This window comes from Suricata suricatta, chromosome 5 (genome assembly GCF_006229205.1).
Source record: "Suricata suricatta isolate VVHF042 chromosome 5, meerkat_22Aug2017_6uvM2_HiC, whole genome shotgun sequence".
NCBI lineage: Eukaryota > Metazoa > Chordata > Mammalia > Carnivora > Herpestidae > Suricata > Suricata suricatta.
The window spans coordinates 77,365,080-77,386,545 of record NC_043704.1 but is presented as its reverse complement, the minus strand read 5'-3'; the positions used below and the strand labels follow the sequence as shown (position 1 = coordinate 77,386,545).

At 43.4% G+C, this 21,466-nt stretch overlaps 1 protein-coding gene and 1 long non-coding RNA gene across 2 annotated transcripts in view; one reads left to right on the top strand and one right to left on the bottom strand.

Moving 5' to 3' along the window:
* Positions 1–4,358: 4,358 nt before the first annotated feature.
* Positions 4,359–21,466, bottom strand: part of P3H2 (prolyl 3-hydroxylase 2) — a 149,994-nt gene continuing 132,886 nt past the window's right edge. The window contains exons 9-15 of the mRNA XM_029939638.1: positions 18,156–18,283; positions 17,521–17,616; positions 16,798–16,948; positions 15,863–15,980; positions 14,831–14,906; positions 10,415–10,555; positions 4,359–6,015 (exon numbers count right to left, since the gene is read on the bottom strand). Coding sequence (XP_029795498.1) covers positions 5,923–6,015; positions 10,415–10,555; positions 14,831–14,906; positions 15,863–15,980; positions 16,798–16,948; positions 17,521–17,616; positions 18,156–18,283 — 803 coding nt within the window. The 3' untranslated portion in view covers positions 4,359–5,922. The remainder of the gene's footprint in view (positions 6,016–10,414; positions 10,556–14,830; positions 14,907–15,862; positions 15,981–16,797; positions 16,949–17,520; positions 17,617–18,155; positions 18,284–21,466) is intronic.
* On the top strand, positions 8,765–9,922 carry LOC115291891. Its single transcript, XR_003908711.1, has 2 exons — positions 8,765–8,842; positions 9,585–9,922. It is a non-coding gene; the product is annotated as an uncharacterized LOC115291891 (long non-coding RNA).

The following is a 21,466-nucleotide window of genomic DNA, read 5'->3' as shown; positions in this document are numbered from 1 at the left end:
TCCTCACTAAAGCATTGCACAGTTTTCTGGGTTTGCTAACACCTTGACTAATTTTACCAAATGCTTGAGACTTTTAAGACAACACACCTGACAGTCCTCAGGTGGGCTGGGATATGCTCAATATTCCCATTTCTGAGATGGAAGGTTAAGAATTTGAGTGAGTGGACTGGCTCCAGGGCATGTGAGATCAGAAGTTCTGTGGACTCGGGTGCAGAGCGGAAGGCCCCTGGAAGGGCCCACTGAAGGAGTCAGCTCCCCCTAGCACTGGCTGTTCTTCTGCTTTTCAGTAAGAAGTATGGTCCTGGGCGGCTTCACCGCACCCACTTAAACATACCTCCTCACAGGGTAATAAGAAACAACTTCCTTATAAAGTGGTATTTATTCGGATTTTCACAGCACTCATTAAAGTGCTTTCTCAGGGCAATCTGCAATAAAGATCCCATTCCACGCCCCCTCCAGAACACCAACTTTTATTATATGAACTCCTTTTCTGACAGTTTAACATTTCAGAGTCCAGGCCACATCCTGTGCTTTTTCAGTGGAGAACACTGTGGTGGGATGACAGGTCACGTGGCTCATTTCTGCTTGTTGGTGGCAGAGCCAGTGTCCTCTGAACTGGTGCCGTTTTTGTAAAGACTTCCCTCTCTGCAGCCACTCCCTTCTCTCAACTCATATGCCCTCTTTTGTCCCTGTTTCTACTGTAATTTTTTTTAACGCTTACTAATTTTTGAGAGACAGAGCACAAGCTAGGGAGGGGCAGAGAGACAGGGAGACACAGAATCCAAAGCAGGCTGCAGACTCTGAGTTGTCAGCACAGAGCCTGATGCAGGGCTCGAACCCATGAACCAAGAGATCATGACCTGAGCCGAAGTAGGATGCTTAACCAACTGAGCCATCGAAGGACCCGGTATTGTAACTATCCCAGCACTTCCCTCATTTTGCTTTCACTTGTTTACATCTTTTTGTTTTCTACTTTACTTTGAATTCCTTCAAGGAAGGGATGGAATATTAGTAATTTTTGAATACCTCCTTAAACCTACTGTGGAGTAGCCACTCAAAAACTGTCTGATTAATGAATTCAGGAGAGACCAGAGTTCTACTCCAGCCCTCCCCCGCAAATGTTCATTTTCCCTGTTTACAAAATGAAGATTGCTCCCGTGTGTCTCTCAAGATAATTGTGTAGTTACGTATGATTGCCAAGTGCTTCGAGACCGTAAAAAAGCTTCATAAATGCCAACCATGATTACAGCCCTTTGAAACAATGGCATATGTGATTTACAAGTGGAAAAAGATGAGACAGAGCAGGTAATGCGTCTTCCCCCGTCCTCATTTTTATCCCCGCCCATCATGAGGTAGTAATTCGGAGGTAGGAACATCAACTTGGGAGAAGGGAAGGTTTAACTAGAAGCTGGGTAGGGCTTCCAAAGCCCATGTTGTGGCTCTGCCATAAAGAGGGAAGCCACTTAAATGTAACCAAAGGGGCCAAGGGCAAGGGTTTCCACATAGGTGGATGGCACCCAGTTCACTTTTGGAGACTGGAAGAAAGTAGGTAGGTGGCCCTTGGAGGACAGACACCTGAGGAGCAGTTCGGAGAGAGTGGAAAGGCTGTTAAACTCTGCTCTTGTTACCCTCGGTTCCCCTTCCTCTCAGGTGTATTCTACCAAGTGGCTGGAAAAGGTGTGTTGTTGACTGAATGAAAGGAGCATTCAGACTTTCCTCCTGGCACATGTGTGACAGGAAAAGAGAGAGCAGGGACATCTTGTTTGGTTATTTTTCTTGAGGGCCCTTAACAAGATTTTTGAGGGCAGAGGTGACTCCCATGCCAACTTTTCACATGGCTGATGCCATCCATTGTGAAGCAAGCCAAGATCCATGATCAGATTGCTCCAGACTTGACGTTGTTTGGCCTCAAAGGTCAGCAGGGGGCAGGGAGAACGTGGTGATTTTCCATGGATAGGACAGAGGGGAAGTTCTGACAGCATCCTCCTTCAGCTCCAACATAGCAGTGAGCTCAAAGAGTGCTTGAGGCTACCTGTCTCAATATGTCTGGAGAACTCAACCAGGCCCCAAACAAACAACCCTATGTCTCATGCTGGAAATATCAAATTATCTGGGAGTAAGGGATTTGCGGGTGGGCTGTGGGACTAGGTGGGGAGGTCACTTCACATCACAGGCTTCTTGGCAAGAGGAAGAGAGGGATCGTAACCATGTGCCTAATCTAACTTGTGGTTTGGAAGTTTTGCCAAATGGCTCCCGCTTCCCTGAAGAAATTCTGGATGTGGGAACAGTCCAACTTTCCCCCACTTCTCAGCCACACCACTGTCAGTCACCCAGAATGTTTATTTGGCAGAAGGGATTGGTGAGGTGGCCCCCATCATCTCCTTCCTTGACGTCAGTTCTTCCCTGTGGCGGTCTTCTGTGAAATCATTCAGCATTTGTACTTCAATTAAAATTCACAGGTATATATTATTAAACAGTGGTGACTCATTCCACGGCTTTTCCTCAGCTGAATAAGTGCCAAAAAAATGCTATGTACGCAGTAATGACGAAGACTGCATTAAAACTAAAATTCCTTGTCAAACAATTTATATTCAAGGCTCTGAAGAAAGCCTCTTGAGCATTCAAGAATATCGCTCTGTCTTGTGTCACTGTTTTCTCAAGAAGGAATCTATGTTCAAGGTTCTTTGTGCCTTGGAGGAAGAGGAAAATGACCCTTGACTGAAAGAAGCCTCTCTCCTTTTGTGAGCTTCATGAAGGCAGTACCTGGAACACAGTGTTTTGTCCAAAGTGGGGCTGATCTCATTGAATTATGCAGCCTGTATTCAGTGCATCTCTCAGTAGAGAAGGGGAAATATGTCTTCACACATCATTCCCCAGGGAAATTGGAGAGGAGCAAAAGTTGAGGCTTTCTAAAAATCTTACTTTTCTCTTCACACTTCATATTATTTTATATATAATAAGCCTGGAAAAATGGCCAAGGGGGCAAACAACCGTCAATTTTTCTCCCCTACTGTTCAATTTTTTGTAATGTTGATTTATTTTTGTGTGAGAGACACAGAGTGTGAATGGGGGAAGGGCAGAGAGAGGGAGACACAGAATCCAAAGCAGGTTCTAGGCTCTGAGTGTCAGCAGAGAGCCCCACACAGGGCTCGAACTCACAAACTGCGAGATCATGACCTGAGCTGAGGTTGGATGCTTAACCGACTGAGCCACCCAGGCACCCCTCTCCCCTCCTGTGCAAAAGGCTGTGCTCCTACCTCAGACACAGGCACCCCAAGCAAAGTGATCACAGGCTCCAATTTCCTTCACTGCCATCCATTTCTTCATCTGGGAAGTGGGTATCATAATCTATAGCCAGAGCATGTGCTGGGGTGCTGGGGTGTGAGCATTCTCTACTTATAAGCATCCAATACAATAATAAGGTGACAATAAAAGCTTTGTGAAACTGGAGGCTTTGCATCCACAGGAGGGATGGTCCTCAGACCAGTGGTAGTAGCCTAAGCGGTATGGCCGAAGAGGCCTGGACATGAGCTCATCACCAGAGAGCCTCGCAGCCAGGGCTGTCTCCAGCACATGCAGCACTTCTCAGTGACTCATAAAAAGGCACTGCTCCTGGGCAGACACAGCCCTCAGGTCCATAGGTGGGGGAGCAAGTACCATCTATGGCCAAATCAGAAAAGGCATCCCTCCAACCCCCCCAGTGGATGCTACCCTGTGCCAGCATCCCAGCACCCACACGCCCCCTGCCGGCCATCCTCACATCGTTCGACTCAGCAGCCTCTGCTAAGATTTGTCTCAAGTCATCTGATGCCACTCCCTAACTATCTGAATAAAATTATGCACGGTTTGATGTGGGGCAGATTAAACAATAAATGCTTTAGTGGATACATGATGTGCCAGGTGTAAAACCACACGGGCAACCTGAAAAACAGGAATCATTCCTCCGTGCAGTCAGCACATGGCTGGAGGTGGATCCGCATGACATCTATGGAGGCCATCACCCCCTTTCTGTGGGGCGGCGTCTCAGCGTTGGCGCCTAGGTCCCTGTCCCTCCTGGAGCTCCACAGCCCCCTGCAAGCGGGAACTACAAGGAGCCAAAGACTGTTTTCTTTGTTGATGCCTTGTTGCCAGAAAACAAATCTTGCCCAGATCCTCCTATCAGCAAATCTGAGTGCCAGCAAACGCTTCTCCATGAGACCGCAAACAAACAGAAACCTACCTGTCCGAAGCTCAGGACCTGTGAGCCCTGAAGTTGGGCTTAAAGTTTTTAGAATAACATCTATGCAAAAGGAACCCATTCACGATTCTCAAGATGTTTGTCGAAGTGAATCTGGTTGCATCTGTAAACATTTCCAAGATCGCTTTTGTTTTTGTCTTTTATTTGCTTTGAAGTTTGAGCAAGACGGAGGAGGGCTTTTGGAAACAATTATAACCAATTATGTGGCTTTCAGACAGGGAAACGGAAGCCCAGAAAGGCAAAGACAGTAGCTCCAGGTCACACAGGCTTACTTGACCCAGCTGGGGTTATAATCTCGTGCTCCTAGCACTCTCCCAACTGAAGTGTGGGTGGGAAACAGACGGCACACAACTCACTACGACTCAGTTTTTCAGTCTTCAAGGATGAATGTGCTTACCATAAACCCAGATCATAAATGGAAAAAAAGGAAATGTGATTTTCAGAAAATGTTTCAATCTGCTGGTTTACTTAAGAACTACTGCCTCTCCTGGTGCCCGTCACAGAGGCAGGGAACCTCCCACTGGTTAGTGGCCAGGGTCCCCCCAGACTATAACCACTGGGCTCCAACACAAACAATGCCTCAGAACAGCTTCTGTAGAGTTCTGGCTGATGACGCCACTCTCTGGACTAACACCTCTGCTAACCATTTCTGTTCCTTCAAAAATACTGCTGCTACTCTCCTTGTGGCCTTAAAGCGCCTGCCAGCAAAACTAGTCATGACCCAGTGTTGTCCCTGGGCTGTCTGCAAAGCCACAAAACCATTCTCTGAAGACACACCAGACATTTGGGAGATGAAAAATAAATGCCAGATGTTAGCATAAGGCTCCCTGTCTTAGACAATCAGACACACGCACGCGTCTGTGACCTGGACAGCAGCAAGGAGGGAGCACCAACATCCATGCAGGTGAGTCCCACAGTCCCGCAGGGACCCATCTTTCTTACGAAATGCCCCTTCTCGCCCAGGCAGTGTGTGGGTGGTGCCCCGGTTCAGGCGGAGTTGATGTTTCTTCCCAAGTCACTGGGGAGAAGGGTCATTCTACTTCAACTCCCTGAACAGCCGTTTGAAAGACACAAGTCCGAGGGTAGTCCTTCCTGGAGCATGGTGGCTGGAGGACACATCGAGGCTTCCGGTGGAAGTTCGTTCTCAGGTGAAAATACCAGAGCCCATAACTCCACCAAGGCTCTGGAAAGGCCGGGGCCCTCCGTGTCCCGCAGCGGTCTTCAGGGCAGGTCAGTGATGCATGAGGCAGTGCAGACCCCACAGAGGGGCCTCAGACCCAGCTCACGGCCGCCAGCACTGCAAGAGGCTGTTGTTGAAGGGCACACAGCCAGAAAGGCTTTGCGTCCACATCATACGCTAGCTTTAGAACTGGAGCACACATGAGAGGTGTAGTTTCGCCAAGAATGAACTTATTCTTTCTGCTTGAGCTTTTGCATGTGCAGCCAATGAGGTGCGTGTGTGTGTGCACATGTGTGGGGAGGGAGCGGGGTGGGGGCGATGACCTGATGAGAAACCAAGACAGAGGGAGTGAGGCAGAGCAAGCACCCTCAAGAACAAAACGGGGGACTGGTGACTCAGATTGACCTGTTAATTTATATACCATGGTTCTGTACAAAAATAAAAAGGTTCTCATAAGATTAACAATTTAAATAAATATCTGATAGAACTTTTTCTTTCCTCACTTTTATAGCTCGTCTTTGGGGTTGATATTCAGTTCATGCTTCCCTTGTTGTTCTCGATCCAGAATTGCAATCACTTCATCGGCCTGTATTCGCTCCTACGACAAAGATCATTTACACATTTCTGTTATAAGAATCATAATCGGCCCCAGTGGCGGGGGCTTCCCAAACACCTCCGGGCATCCATCTGTGCACAGGTTGGTGCAGATCCAGTTAAAGGTTAAACCTCACCTCCTTCCCTCCACTGGTGCCTTCTGCTGACTGCCTCATGCCCTAAGCAATGACTTCCCATGATTTCTCTTTGGCCAAGAAGTCTTGTGTTGTTCAACTGATCAATGCCCTTTCTACTCTGTGGTCCCATGGATGTCTCTCTCTCAGTTCTCCAATCCAGTGTTCAGGCTGGAGTCAGCATTTTCTGCCCCACACACCTAGGTCGGTCCTCCGTACTACAAGTTCTCTCTCCCAGGAAAGACCACCTCTGCTTGCTCATGGGCCCTAAAAGCCCAGCCATGGTTCCTTGGATCTGATACATTGCCTAGCCCCCTCTGCTCTCCTTCTGTTCCCACCCCTTTGCAGTGAACATTACTGCTGCCGTACTTTGGAGCAGGATTTTTTAACCTTGGCACTACTGACATTTTGGACCAGATGATTCCTTGGTGGTGGTGGCGGACTTGTGCCTTGTAGAATGTTTAACAGGATCCCTGGCCTCTGCCCACTCCAGAAACCCAGTAGTACCTCCCTCCCATCTCTAGATATTGCTGAATGCACCCTGGGAGGCAAAAGTGCTCTCACTTGAGAACCATAGGGTTAGGCTCTCACGATCTAATTCAGCTTCCAAATCATATTCCCATTTCACACCCACTTGCACCAGCTTCTAACGGGCCTTCTGCACATCCATTTGGACCCTATCACTGTCTGGTTCATGGCTCACAACTCTTGCTTGGGTTCCTGTTGCTTGAATTTCCAGGCCCTGTCTTCTTGGTGTGCTTATAGGTAGACCTTTCTCTCTTGATTGGTTCCCCTTGCCTTCTCTTCTCACTTTGCCTTATTCTGTAACTTCCTGACTTACCGTGAGGTCCCAGAATGCAGCACTCTCAAAGAAATCCCTTGTCCTAGTCTAGGTCAAAGGTTTTTCTAGCTGCTTCCATCATATCCCCAACCATCAAGCCAGCAGCAGGCCCAGCTGGTCTGCTTCCAAATGACGCCTGCAGCCTTCCATGTTCACTCCCCTCCTCTATCACGGTTCTAGTCCACGACATGTAGACCAGATGCAGCTCCCTCTCCTGTACGAACTAGAGGATGACATTGTCTTCCCTATTCTGTAACTTCCTAGGATGGGGGGGGGGGAAGCAGGGGAGGCACATGGCTTCCCCACCCCAGTTAGAATAGAATTCATGATTCCTAAATAGTTTGTCATGTCTGACTCCTCTTTTTCTGTGTCCCCTTTTCAGACCACTGTCCATCTTGCATTTGCCCAGCATGTTCTGGCCATTCTGGATTTCTTGCTGTGTTAACCACTCCAAGCTCCCTCTGATCTCTGGGCCTTTGCAACCTGTTATCTGCCTAGAATACTCTTCCCAAGACATTTATTACAGTTGGCTTCTTCTTGTCACTCAGGTGCCAACTCATATGTCACTTGTCTGGAGAGTCCTCCCAATTTGTCACCTCCCCTTTACTCTCAAGTCAGTTACCTTGCTCCCTTTTCCACACATCATTTCTCACCATCTGGAAATCTCTCAATTATTTCCTCTTTTACTTATTTTCTTTTTCCACTAAAAAGTAAATGCCATAAAGCAGAAGAGCCTGTTTTTATTGGTCACTGTTGTATTTCAGGTGCCCAGAAAATCCACTCACATTTGGCAACAGCTCCATTATAGTTGGTCAATAAATACATAAATGGATTAAGGACACTCTCTCTGTCCCTCTAAGCTTCATGCTAAATGCCATCTCCTCAACGAAGCTTTTCTGGTTTCCTCTTTATATCCCCTAACACATGCAATTGCCCCTAATATTTCTTACTGAATTTTACCCGGTGTTTTAATTACTTTAGCTCTTGCACTAAGTCTCCATTTTGACCTCCAGCTCCTTGAAAACAGGAGTAAGTTTTATATAATGCATGTTGCCTACTGCTGGTCCTTAGCACAATTACTCGTGCAGCAAGTTATGGGAAAGCTATTTTGTGACTTGAAAACAAAGCTCTTTTTTCATTCAAGACCTCCTAATTGAAAATGGTGGCTACATAAAGTCAACCAAAAGGACCAAAATATATTCAATAACAGAAAGCCAAAGTCCTGTGCTTGAGCCCATTGCCGCTTAATAACCTGTATGTACAAAACTGATACAGACTCTCAGATCTGACTGCCTCAGGGACTGCCACAAGAGACATCTCAAATCATGTCTCTCCTGAGAGGAAAGAAGTTCGTGAGCTGGAACTCCATGTACAGGGAACTGAAGCTTCTGATATTGTACATCCTTAATAATTTATGATGCTAACTAATCCTTGGGTATTGAGACCTTTAAAACAATCAAGAGCAACTGCAGAAATCTGCAAGCTCTGATGAATCCTTCATAGGCTTTCCTTGTTCAGGGATTCAATCTGAGAAGAGGCACCTAACCCGACTCTCTTGTTGCATGTTAGAATCGCCTGGGGAGTTTTAAAGCTCCCCATACCCAGCTCACACTCCATATCAGTTATGCCAGAATGTCTGAGGATGGAAAACAGATAGAGGCCAGTAGTTTGTGAAGCTCTCTGGGTGGTTACAGTGCAGAGCAGAGTCTGAGAATCCCCTAGGCTAAACGTTCTAACAGTTGCTCAAGAGGTTCTGGTCATTCTCTCCTGTGACCACTAGATGCCGCTGTTGCCCAGGTTCCGGAGAATTTTCCTAACACTCTGGAATAGGAAGGAGCCAAGAGAAGTTACTTAGTGTAAGTTTATTTGATAGAAAATATATGGGAAGAGAAAGCTGGGATACTCAGTAATGAAACTGACTTAATGTCTGTTGAATTGAACACTAAAGAGAGAAAAGAGTGTGGTGATGTTCCAACAACGTATTATCCTCCCTGTCTACTCATCTGCCTGGATTCCCTGATGCAGGAGTCTGGGGGGAGGTGGGGGGCGCGGGGAGGCTGGCATTTTGGAGTGGAAAAGCACATGAAAAGAAAAGAATCACAGCTGAGGGAGACTGCTCAGTGTCCCTCTGTAGTCTTCAGAACTATGTGCTCTGCCCCCCACTCAGTCAGGACCACTTCAGTGCCTGGCTAACGGCTATCATCTTGGTCAGGGGTAGGCTTCTTGATGCCCCCTACAAAGCCCACACTGCTGTCCTCGATCTACTTCCTTGTGGACCTCTCCAAACACTCACGGTCACTGACTATGTTCTGTCACCTTGTATCCCCAGGGCCCCTAGCAGTGTAGATCTTCTGTAAATGAAGGATGTGAAAGAATGCTTACAGAATGTGGCCTAAAAACTGTGTGAGTCAGATTTGATGGCAAAAAGTATGAGACAGAGGAATTAATTTTAAACAGTTTCTGACTAAATTGGACTCAAGTAGGGTATCTAAAGAGAAAGTTGGATAGAATGCCATTTTAAAGACTAGAATTTCATAGCTTGTCAATACTCAGCGCTGGAGGGAGCTGAAGACCATGACATTTCTGTTTCGATTTCAGCATCCCATGCCAAGCTGTTGCCAATGCTTGGGCTGGAGCCAGTTAGTGACAAGGAGCTTGGTACTTCCGAGGTGTGCAACTCCACCCAACGGTCATGATGATTTGAAAGTCATTCCTATGTTGAGCCAACATTTTCCTCCATGGGCTTCTATCCATTGGTCTCATTCCTCTGCAGCCTCACAGATAGAGACTATTACCTCTGGCCAGAGGCACCCAAAGGATGGGATCATGGGCCCTTATTCAGGATTAAGTGTCTACTTCCAATGTAATAATAATATTTCACTATGTAATGTTTAAGTTAATAGCAAATAATAAACTTCCAGGTTTATGCATCTCTTCTACATTGTCTTATAAATTATTCAGTGCTCTTTATAATGATTTGTTGAGAAAAGAAATCAGTCTTTCTCATGTCCAGTAGAAAGGGGTTCATTTCTCCTGATGCCACAGTTTATACCTAAGCTTAAGACTAACTAGAGACTGCCAGCTCTCACTTGGATGTCTATTTCCACACTCACTTATTAGAACCCATCTGATCAAGAAATGCCTTCCGAGCCCCTCTTCTTTCTCTCAGACTCACACTACAGGCATCAGATGTGGAATTGCTTCATCATGGATGTACAGGAAAATTTGACCTTGCCTGGAAAACAGAACCAGTGTTGGGAACCAGAAATAAAGGACTTTGTAATAGTTTGATGGGTTGATTTGTTGATTTTTATGATCTCTAAGATCCCTAAAGAGTATGGAAGAATTAAAGGACTTTTCAAATAAATCAATTCAGGAGCAGCTCTTTGGGGCATCTTATTGGCCTTGTGAGTGGGTCACATACTCACCAATTCTCTATAAAGTGGGTCCAAGGTAAACCACAGAGCCACAGCACACCTCTGGCCCTTGGTGACTGCCTTCACCCCATGCGGGTTCTCTCCTCCAGAAGAGAAGCTGATCATGCGCCCACATTTCGGTTTGATAGAGGCCTGAGTAGGAAAGTGAAAATTAGACTCTCAATTCAGTATCATGAGAATTCTATGACCCTTTTCACTACCCTTCTATGGGATTATTTAGGTCAAGATTTGAATCAAAGAATAACGGAATCTTGGGGTTGAACTAGACATGGATTGGTTCAATTTACTCAGCTGTAAAACAAAGATAAATTCAAAATAATATCTAATTCAGTTACAAAATCATTCAGGTAAAATGGTTGGCATAGTCCATGGCACATGAGTAACTGTTCAATACACGCTATCTGATGGCCGGCAAACTCCATGAAAACAGCGGCTCTTTTGGACTTCCCTCCCCTGCCTTGAGCATGAGCTCAGTATCTGGCATAGGTAGATGTACTTTTCTTACTTGTGGGATGACAAAAACAAACCCAGCAGATACCTAGAGTGCTGGTAAATTTTTATTATTGATCTGGGTGGTCATTCCATGGGCCCACTCTTCTTCTGTCCTTAATTGTGCACTTGTGAATCTTTCATAATACAGAGATTTTTAAAAGTCAAGTATAATTTCATGTGATGCTTTAATTACCATCGCAATATGCCTGTCCAATGGTCCTCAGTGCATGTTTTAATACTTCCAGTGATGAGAATACTCTACCCCTTGAGGCGACCTATTCTACGGCCTCCAGGGCTCTGAAACGACCAGCACAGTCTTTCCAAGCATGTGCATCGCTCAGGTGAAAGTGTTCACTAATGAGTAAGTAGAAGGGGGTAGGGAGAAAAGACGCACTGCTGGGGAGCTGGGTGTTAGAGAAATAAGCAGGTTCTCCAAATTGAGTGAACTTAACCAACAGAATACAAGGGACCTTGATTCTGCCTTTTAAGAAGTGTCTGATGTCAGTAGGATTCATTTTTCTTTCTTGAGAAACACAGAAACATGACTCATTCCATGGTACAGCTTAGAAAAGTAAAACAGGGGCACCTGGGTGGCTAAGTCAGTTAAGCATCATGATCTCATGGTTCATGAGTTTGAGCCCCATATCGGCCTCTGTGCTGACCACTCAGAACCTGGAGTCTGCTTCAGATTCTGCATCTCCCTCTCTTTCTGCCCCTCCCCACCGTCAGAAATAAATGAAAACATTAAAAAAAAAAAGAGAGAGAGAGAGAGAGAAAGAAAATAAGAGGGAAAATGGTACCATTCTACTATGTAATAAGAGGAGCTCATTTTAACTAGTTATTTCCTCAATTGACTTGGATTAATACATGCCCATTAGAAGAACCTTTGGTTTCCTGCACCTGGAGGCTATGTCCTTTCCCTGCCAGCTTCAGCAGGAATATTTGGAAAATTTCCTGAAGCCCTCGGATACTACCTAACATAGGTATCCCTAGACTGTAACCCTCACATGGAAAGGTGGGGAGAGGTGGATTGAGAAGTCAGAAAGTCTGAGACGTGTGTGTGTGTGTGTGTGTGTGTGTGTGTGTGTGTGTGTGTGTGTTAAAGGGGCGAGTAGAGAAGAGCAGTCAGTTTCTGGTCACTTTTCTATCACAGTAGCTGAGGAGCGATTTGTCTTTGCTGGAAAGAGTTGGTATCTTATGCAGCTTTATCAAGGTGACTTTTCTGAGGTAAATCTAGAGAGTTTGCTGGGTATTGGCGCCCTTGGTATCAATCTGATTTCATCTTTCTGGAGAAAGAATGTGTTGTACATTTCAGCATAGAAAGAGCAACATAAATGATACTTGGAACATATGAAGTAGAGTAGGGAAGCCTTTGTAGGCACACTGCTTTGAGATCTGGTTTCCAGTTTTCTGGGAGGCTTATTCCCTGGCGCTGGTAAGGGTTCCCCCACCACACCTCGTTGCCATCACTTCTGTGTGACTCAAGTGTCAGCAGTAACGTTTTACGATATTAAAGAAAGTGTGTGGGGACAAGTTGATGCTTTGTCCCTGATGGAACTCGATGAATTAAAAGTACTTTTATACATGAAGAATTTGGGAAAGTTTAGGAAAAGAAGCTATCAGCTGCCTGACGCACTTGGAATTGATTATAAGTGTGCAGGCTCAGAGACGTCCCTACGACTAATCGTATCAAATGCAGGGTGTCACTTGTTATATATCAGCCACGTAAAGGAATAAACAATCTTCACTTATGACATTACTTCTACAGGAAAATATGTTCTGAACTTTAGATGATTGTAAACACACTTTTGGAACACAGACCATATTGAATTTAATTTTCACAAAGCAAATAGAACTTATTAAATTTCATCTCTTTCAAACTTGCAGAGAAACCCAAATCCCAAAATACTCATGTTTCACAAATGTACTGCTGTTGAAAATAATCCATGCATCTTCCAAGTATGATAAAAGAAAATTCCTTTTGCTTTCCATCTAGCTGATGATTAAAAGTCAGAGAGGCCTTTGCACTGTACTTGTACTTGTAAGTCTTTAGCCACCATTTAGTTAATAACGCAATTCCCAGATTTTTCCAAAGTAAAAAACTTAGAAGACTTTTCTACCTTATATAGCCCCAAGTTGGGCCATTTCTCTGCTTCATTTGTCCCTTCAGAGTCAAAGAAACAAAAAGTAAAACTACCCATTTCTCCTTATTAGGTCTGATTATCTAAGAGCTATTTCTTACAAAAATGCCCTAAAAATTCCACCATGTGTTACTCTGAAGTAGAATTAATCTGTGAAAATGAGTCTGTCAACTTGGAGGATTTGAATCAAAACATTGTTTACATCGATTTTTCTTTTACTTTTTGGGGGTAGTGGTATTGGTTAGATTAGGTGCTTTTTAAAACAGTTACACTATTCTCTTAAAAGTATAGCTACATGAAACAGAAGTATTATCTGCTTTCAAATCTTTAAAAGGCAGAATTACAGTAAACCCTGCATTCAGTAATTAATGAATTACTGATTCATGGTGGTCCAGGCATCACTTACTTTCAAATATTGAGAATTCCCAAATATGGCCACTAGATGGAGGAGAAGCAAAGAAATATTTTCAACCACCTGTCTGATTTTTCTTTCCCACTGTGTGAGATTCAAGCATTTTAAAATTTGTTTTACTGTTAGCAGAGCTCAGAAATCAAATGCTTTCTGCACAGAGGCTTTAAAAAAATAATTCTGGGCCAGGATTATAAACAATCCAAATCATCAATACTGACTTAATTTCCCAGATCATGAAACATTAAAATACTCTGTTGATACTTAAGATTTTACAAAAAAAGTGTAGGCATGATAACTTTTACATATATGTCACTGTATGAAATACGTTTATTAATTGTTCCAGTGTTTCTGGACAACTTTTATCAGAATCTCCATAGCCCCCCCCTTAAACCAGTAGTATAGAATTTTTTAAATCTTATCAATAGAATGTTTTGTTATTGAGTAAAGGATACAAAATAGGAGAGGAAAAACATAAAATTCAAAAAAGTTGTGGAAATAGCTTGAATAATAATGCAAAATCTTTTATCAGATACACACTTCAACTCTTTCGATTTTGTATGGAGGAAAAAATGTATCTTATAATCTATTTACAATTCAGTTATCTTCTCAATTGGAAAACATGTTTTCCTACCATGGTGTATGTGCTTTGGCTTAAGGTCCAAAGGATGCTGGCTCTATGGCTCAGTAACTCAGTAGACTGGTTTCCCCAAGGTATTGGTTTGCTTAGGAAGATGGTGGTTGAAATTAACTGTTGATTTTTACCTATGAAGGTGTACTTAGTATCTCATCCAAAGTGTGTGTGCATGAATGCATGGTGTGTGTGTGTGTGTGTGTGTGTGTGTGTATAAATTTTCAGGTATAGGTTTACTTACAATCATATGTGTATGTGTGTATGTGTGTGTGTGTGTGTGTGTGTGTGTGTATAATTTTGATAACTAGGGGTCTCAATGCTCAATCCAAACATAGAGAACATCAGGTTGCTTGAAAACTATTCTGTAGAATCATTTGTCTAGTCTTAGGCAGGGATGACTTAGAAATAGGTATTTTTGTGCTTCCAACAGACTACTAGACAAAGAACCAGAAGACCTAAGTTCTGGTTCCAAGTCTAACACTAACCAGATATGTAGTCATGAGCAAATCTTTCATATTTATATTCTTCAAATTACCCATCTGTAAAATAGACTAGGAGATTTTATTGGTGATTCCATTTCTAACATTTTATGATATATACGCTTTTGGGGCCTCTCTATACCTCTTGAATTCCCAAATTCAGCTATTTGAAACCCAATAGTCTGTGAGTCCTTGGAAAATGGGAAGATTGAGATAAATGCTACATAAATTTGCCTGTATAGGTTTACTTACAGTCACTGTCTTGGCATCCATCTCAGTGAATATGAATTCCCCTCCTTCAAAGTCATCATTCATATACAGGAGAGCACTATAAGAAAAAAAGAAAAACCATCTGTGCTATTATATGCTTACTACGACATCACGGAATATTGAAGAATGGCTGTAACCTGACCAGCCTGATTGATAAATTTCCTTTGAACTAGACATTGAAATAACCAACTTTCCTAACCCTAAAGAGTAAGTAAGGCCAGATATAGTTTGGGCCCTACCCCCGAAGTATTTATTTGTTCCACTTATGCTACATTTTTAAATTTTATTTCAAACTTCAACTCACCTTTCACCTTTTCCCAAGAAAACCTCACTAGATTAAATCTAACCCTTTGCACCTGCCCACACTGCTTACAACTCTCTTCTTCCCTTTTATGCTTGTATCCTCTAAAGGATGCATTTCCCCCGTAAGTAGCTAGAGAGCTCAAAGAGGTGTAGTCTTGCCTCGAAGATAGGGGGTGATCAAGAGATGTTTTTGTTTGGAGCTCGCTGCAATAATAATTAACACACTACTATAGACATGGAGACTACACCTCCTGACCCTTCTCTTTACACACTCACATTTCATCCCAGTTCTTCCTCTGACTTTCCAGTTTCTTGTGTATAAAAGGCTGACATAGGTAAGTGGCATGATAAGATCCCTTTGTGCATGGAGACACCATATCATTGTCTTCTCGGACTGAGATAGGCATGCCACAAGGGATATGTTTCAGTGAAAGCCAAATGATAAAAAAAAAAACCACCTTTAGTTTTTATATTAAAACAACATGGACACTTTGTGGATTAAGATGCAACAAAATGTGCTTGGAATTTTATGATAAACATATGAGATGATCACATCATTTCCTGGTTGAAGCAGCTGCTTTGGGAGCTTGAGAATCTCTGCTCCACAGAGATGAATATGATGACAAGCAAAACAGATCAGTTTTCTAATTTCTGTGGGTTTTTGATCACTGCTGGGCAGAAGCTTGCTTTGAAAGCCTGTGCTGGTTGTACCTATAGTCCCGGAATGTGTAGGCAGGGGGCTCCTTCCAGCACTCGTTGGCCTCAGGATCCAACAGGCAATTGTCAGCATGGATGGGATGACTGAGATCAGTTCTTCTCTCTTGTTGACCTGCCAGAGAAGGGAACAGGTGAGAATGACAGGAGAGCAGTAGCCTCCAGCAGCTGATGTCACAACCTGACTGTTTTCTCCCATCGCTGGTCCTTTTGCAAATTTTTGGAGACATAAGTTGACCCAAAGAGATGAAAGAACCAAATGGGCAGTCAAGAGACAGGCCCTGGTTTGGTGCAAACCTGATGTAAACCTATGGGCAAGTCACATCTGCCTGTTCTGCTCTAAAGGTGTCCTGACATAAACATACGTAGTAGGAATTCCTTGCATTCAATGGGTTGTACAAAAAAAATGGATTGACCTGAATGTTAACATGTCAAAGTCTACTTCCATGACACTGTCCATCCCCTCCTACTCAGGAGGGTGTGGAAGAGAAGATCTAGGGAAGAAATAATGACAGCGGGGAGTGAGGTGGTCTCTGCCATTTTGAGAACATATCTTTTAACAATCCCTTCATCTTCCATGCTTCCACTTAATGCTTTTGGACGTGAAGGGAGACTGTAATTTCCAGGTTCCTGATTCCCTGGAAGGTAAAACCTAAAGAAGAAGAAGCATTTCTCTGGGTGGCTTTAAGCTACTTGCTTAAATGGACTTGAAAGGGATGATAGGGACAGCGATGGTCTTCTAGAATCTTAGGTGACCAAAAAGGGGTAAAAGAGGGAAGAGAAAAATAAGAATTAGCAAGCTGCTTCTGTTTCAGGAATTTGGAACTTTGCCAAACCATTAGTCTAAAATGTAACAGAGCTTTGTGTTACATTGTTTTCTTTCTTATTTTACTGTGGGTAGAAGGAAACAAGTTCACACTCTTGAATCTTACCTGACAGGGCTGTTCGGCAGACCATGTGTGTATAGGAAAAATACAGGGTTGAGTTAAGCATGAAATAGGATTCTACAATCTTCCGAGCCTTCTCGCTGATGTCATAAAACAGACGGGCACTCTTCAGTGGCACTCGGCCTTCATAACCAAACTGAAGAAAAAGAAGAACACTAGATAGCACTGGGTTGATTGGAAGGCTTGAGAAAAACACTGTTTCAGTAAGGCAATATAAGGATGGTCATGTCTGCCTTGACTTAGTGGGAATACGATTACAGGCCTGTGGATTTGGGTTAGTAAAATGAGCCATCGAAAGTCATCCTTCCTAATCAGGGGGAACACTGACAGCTAATCTCTGCTTCCTCTCTCCTTTAGAGAACTTTCCTCTTTCTCCCCAACAATTATTGTGGTACAGGATAATCACATGGCTCCGTATGATTTCACCATTGGACCAGGAGCTCCTTGAAGATGGAGGGGTGGGGGTAGGAATGGGGGCTATATATTATTTGTCAGTTGTAAATTGATGAGAATATAAAGTTTGATAAATTGATGACGACATGAAGGAACCAAGGAACAATTTAAAACAATAGAGTGTCATTTCATACTTGCTCCTTTCATCCATCCTGATAGGTCTGCACTTTCAACTCTTTTTCTGTTATCTGCCATTCACAGAAGGCCTTTGGTTGACACTTAGGAACCCAGTCCAAAAAGCAGCTCTGACTGTACCTTGAGTGCTTTCAGGACAGTGGCACCTTCAAACTTTTCATTGGGTGTATGGGGTGAAGTTTTTCCTCTGTATCCATCACCAACGAGCATGATTCCCTGGAAGCAATGCATATGAAGATGCTTTATTAATAACAACTATGAATTCTTCAGGTCTCCCTTTTTGCCTTGACTGCCAGGAAGCTAAGAACCAAAGTCAATACTCAGAACCATCCTATTTTGTACCAGGATGCTGGTATCATTAATTCTTCCAATCAAAACATATTTTATTTAAACTTAACTCTACATATTATTTATAAAACATCACTTTTTGTGAAAGAGGTAGAATATAAATGGTTAATATATTTGTTTGTCATTGATTAAAATAAACAAATTCTCCCTGTGACTTTATATGGTAGCCAGGACACGTGCTGAATGGCTCTTGTTCTAGGTATTAAGCCACTAACTATTCCGGATTCACTAGTGGTGTCCAGATCTAGACAAAATTAAAAGAATTCCAAACAAGGCTATTAAAATGCTCCCACAGTCAACGTCCCTGGCTTAACGAAAGGGACATTCCACGTCCGGTTCCCTGACTCCAAGTGAAACCAGGAGAACTCCAGGGCTCATGCCAGGCTCCCTCCCTCCCCGGTCCTCACACTGGCCACGCTGTGGAGCTCCCGGCACTGTTCTTCCGACAGGACGTTATCCAGGAGAACCCTCTGAGTCCCGTTCAGCTGCTCCGAGTTATAGACAAACGTGATGTTCTCATAGAGCAGAGGACCACCTGAAGCGACAGAACACATTGTCCTCTCTGTTACCTCCGTTCCCAAGGGGGCAGCACAGAACACCCAACAGTTTTCAGTGGGAAATTCATGAGGCTCAGTTTGCCCGGGAAGGCTTAAGAAGGCAAAGACAAATTGGAAGTTTGATAAGTTCAAAATTGGTACAAGAAAAAAGATAGATGTCTGACTACCAGGCTTTTCCATGACATCACAATAATATTAATACATTAGTTAGTAGTTGGGTTTGATAAACCATCTTTTCATCTGATTCCAGTGATGACCCTGTAATGCAGACTCTGAATCTCACAGGATTCTGCTGAGAAGACCTTTTAGAATTCTCTGGGCAACAGCACCCACCCTTCTGCATAACCCTTGGCTCCTAATTCTGTCACAACATTATGCACAATCACTTGATTATATGTTTGTGCACCCACACCTGAGACACACACCTCAGTCTCGCTAGCATGTAGAGAAATGTCTTCACTACCAAACTCAGCTGGTAAATGCATCATCAGGATAGTCACACCCACGCCACCCAACCCCTTCCCTGTCTGCTTCCCACCACTTAACTGACTCTAGATGGCCTTGTTTTCGGAATACTTACTTTTCTCTGTTCTCTGGGCAAATCTTTATGTCATTTTCTTTGCACAGGAAGGTTTCCTATAGGCACCTGCTCTCTCCCTGAATAGAGCTTTCTGAAATTAGCCATATAGGCTTTTCAGAAGGTAATGCTTTGAGGTCATGTTTTAGGGGTAACTTACAAAATCTAGACCTGACAAAGCCGCTGCTGGTGAGGAAATCTTCAGACATAACAGAGTACAACCATCTTGAACCAGAAAACAGAAAAGAAAAACAGGTTTTTGCTCTTTATAGGACTCCAAAGGGACTTGACACGTGCTGTCAATAGATCAGTTTGCCCCGAATGGGAGCACAGGGAGGCATGGCTTTTCCCTTCCCCCAGTCAGGCAATGGTCACCAATGCACTGGCCTAAAACACATCAGTTAAAGAAGGGAAAAACCAGTTGAAGTATCTGTCTACTCTAGTTCTGGAAAACAAATGTTTCAAATTTTCTTGAAAACCAATTAGTCAAAGTAGGGAAAACACCAAGTTCATTAGTCTTGTTAGGACGAAAGAGTTCCCACAGCCCGTAATTCGTGAAGAGACAGTGTTTCTCAATCTTCGGAAATATATGGCTATCGTTAAAAGAAGTGTTCCCCAGGGCGCCTGGGTGGCTCAGTGGTTAAGCGTCTGACTTCAGCTCCGGTCCTGATCTCATGGTTTGCAGGTTTGAGCCCCGAGTCGGGCTCTGTGCTGACAGCTCAGAGCATGGAGCCTGCTTCCCATTCTGTGTCTCCTTCTCTCTCTGCCCCTTCCCCACTTGTGCTCTGTTTCTCTCTGTCTTCAACATAAAATATATTTAAAAAAAAACAAAACACAGAAGTGGTCCCTAAGGAGTGACAGGGCTGACAAATTACTTTGTCAGAATTTTACTTCCATGCTTACAATATTATAGAACTATGAGTGCTATATTTATCTTCAGAGTTTCTAATAACTATAATATCAAAACTGATTGACAAGATTAAATAAAAGCAAGACCATAAAACCAACTACAGTCAAATTAACCATCTCAATGAAATGGTTAATGTTATTTTGCAGAAACCAGAAAGCCACACTCCATGTGAATATTCTACTAACTGATCTGGCCCAGATTCTTTTCAGCCAGCATCCTTCATTGTATTTTTAGTGTGTAATGACTCATTCCACTGCAACTTTTCCCTATTGAAATTACTATGAAATAATAGTGTTCCATGATGAATTTGGGCCTTGACCTGGTCCTAATACATTACTTACCAGCTTATTCTACTGCATTTCCTGTCTGTCTTCAACACTGAAGTACTACTAACTGGTGCCTATGTGATAGCAGCTGGACCCACTGCAGTATCAAATCTCATGGTAGTACTTGGCTATAAGGTGGTTATTTCCATGACCCACTGGTTGCCCCTCTTAACTTTTTTTAATTGTCATCAAAACTTCTAAATACAGAATTTCTTGGATTCGAGGCATATAACCACAAGTTACACTTTCAGTACCAATCTTTTAGATGAATTAAAAAAAATACACATACATACACAATTCAGTGCTTCTCAGCTTTGTTTCACAGAAAGTTTTTGATGTGTTTGGGAAGTACTAGGCTACATAAAATGTAAGCATTCTTAGAATTTTTAGTATCTACACAGGCATTATGAATATCTTGAGTATTGAAATAATATGAAGCAGTCCTCATCCTTAACCTTCCCTTAATCTTACCCTTCCTTCCCTCCCTCTCTCCCTCCTCCCTTCCCTCCCTCCCTTCCCTCCTTCTTTCCTTCCTCCCTTCCCTCCTTCTTTCCTTCCTTCCTTCCTTCCTTCCTTCCTTCCTTCCTTCCTTCCTTTTTTCCTTCTTTCCCATGGCAGAGTGACTCTAAGATGGCCTACTAATGATCACTGACTCCCAGGATTCATAGGTTTGCATAACTTGATTTCCTCAATGTAGGTGAGGCCTCAAACTTGCTTCTAACCAACAGAATGCAGCAAAGGTGATGGGATGTCACTTCTGTGACTGCATTACAGGACAATGCAACTTCTATCTTGCTAAAAGACTCAGTTTATTGACTTCTCCACTTGCAGTTTGATGAAACATGTGGCTGTATTAGACAAACTCACGTGGCAAGGAGTCAGGCATCCTCCAGCCGACAATCAACTAGGAAGTGCGGCTCACCATCCACAAAGACTTTAGGAACCAAATTCTGTCATCTGACCTTGGAAGAGAATTACCCAGACAAGCCTTAGAAGAGACCCCAGCCCTGATCAACTACTTGATGGAAGCCTACGACAGATGCTAAAGCTAGGCTATCCCCAAATTCCTGACCCCGAAAACTGTGGGACCTGTAGGAACTGTGGGATAGTACATGTACGTTATTGTAAGCTGCTATATTTGTTTTTTTTCTGCAGCAATAAAAAGCCAGTAGATTCCCCCCCCCCCACCCATCCACCCAACAGAACCTCTTAACACAGAACATAGGTTGTTTGGGAAGCTCCTCTAATCTCTATAGCTGATTAACATTCATAGCCAAATTGAGGCAGTTTCTCAAATACTTGACCAGGCAAACCGGATACTCCACTCCCATTTAGAAAAAATGTAAAA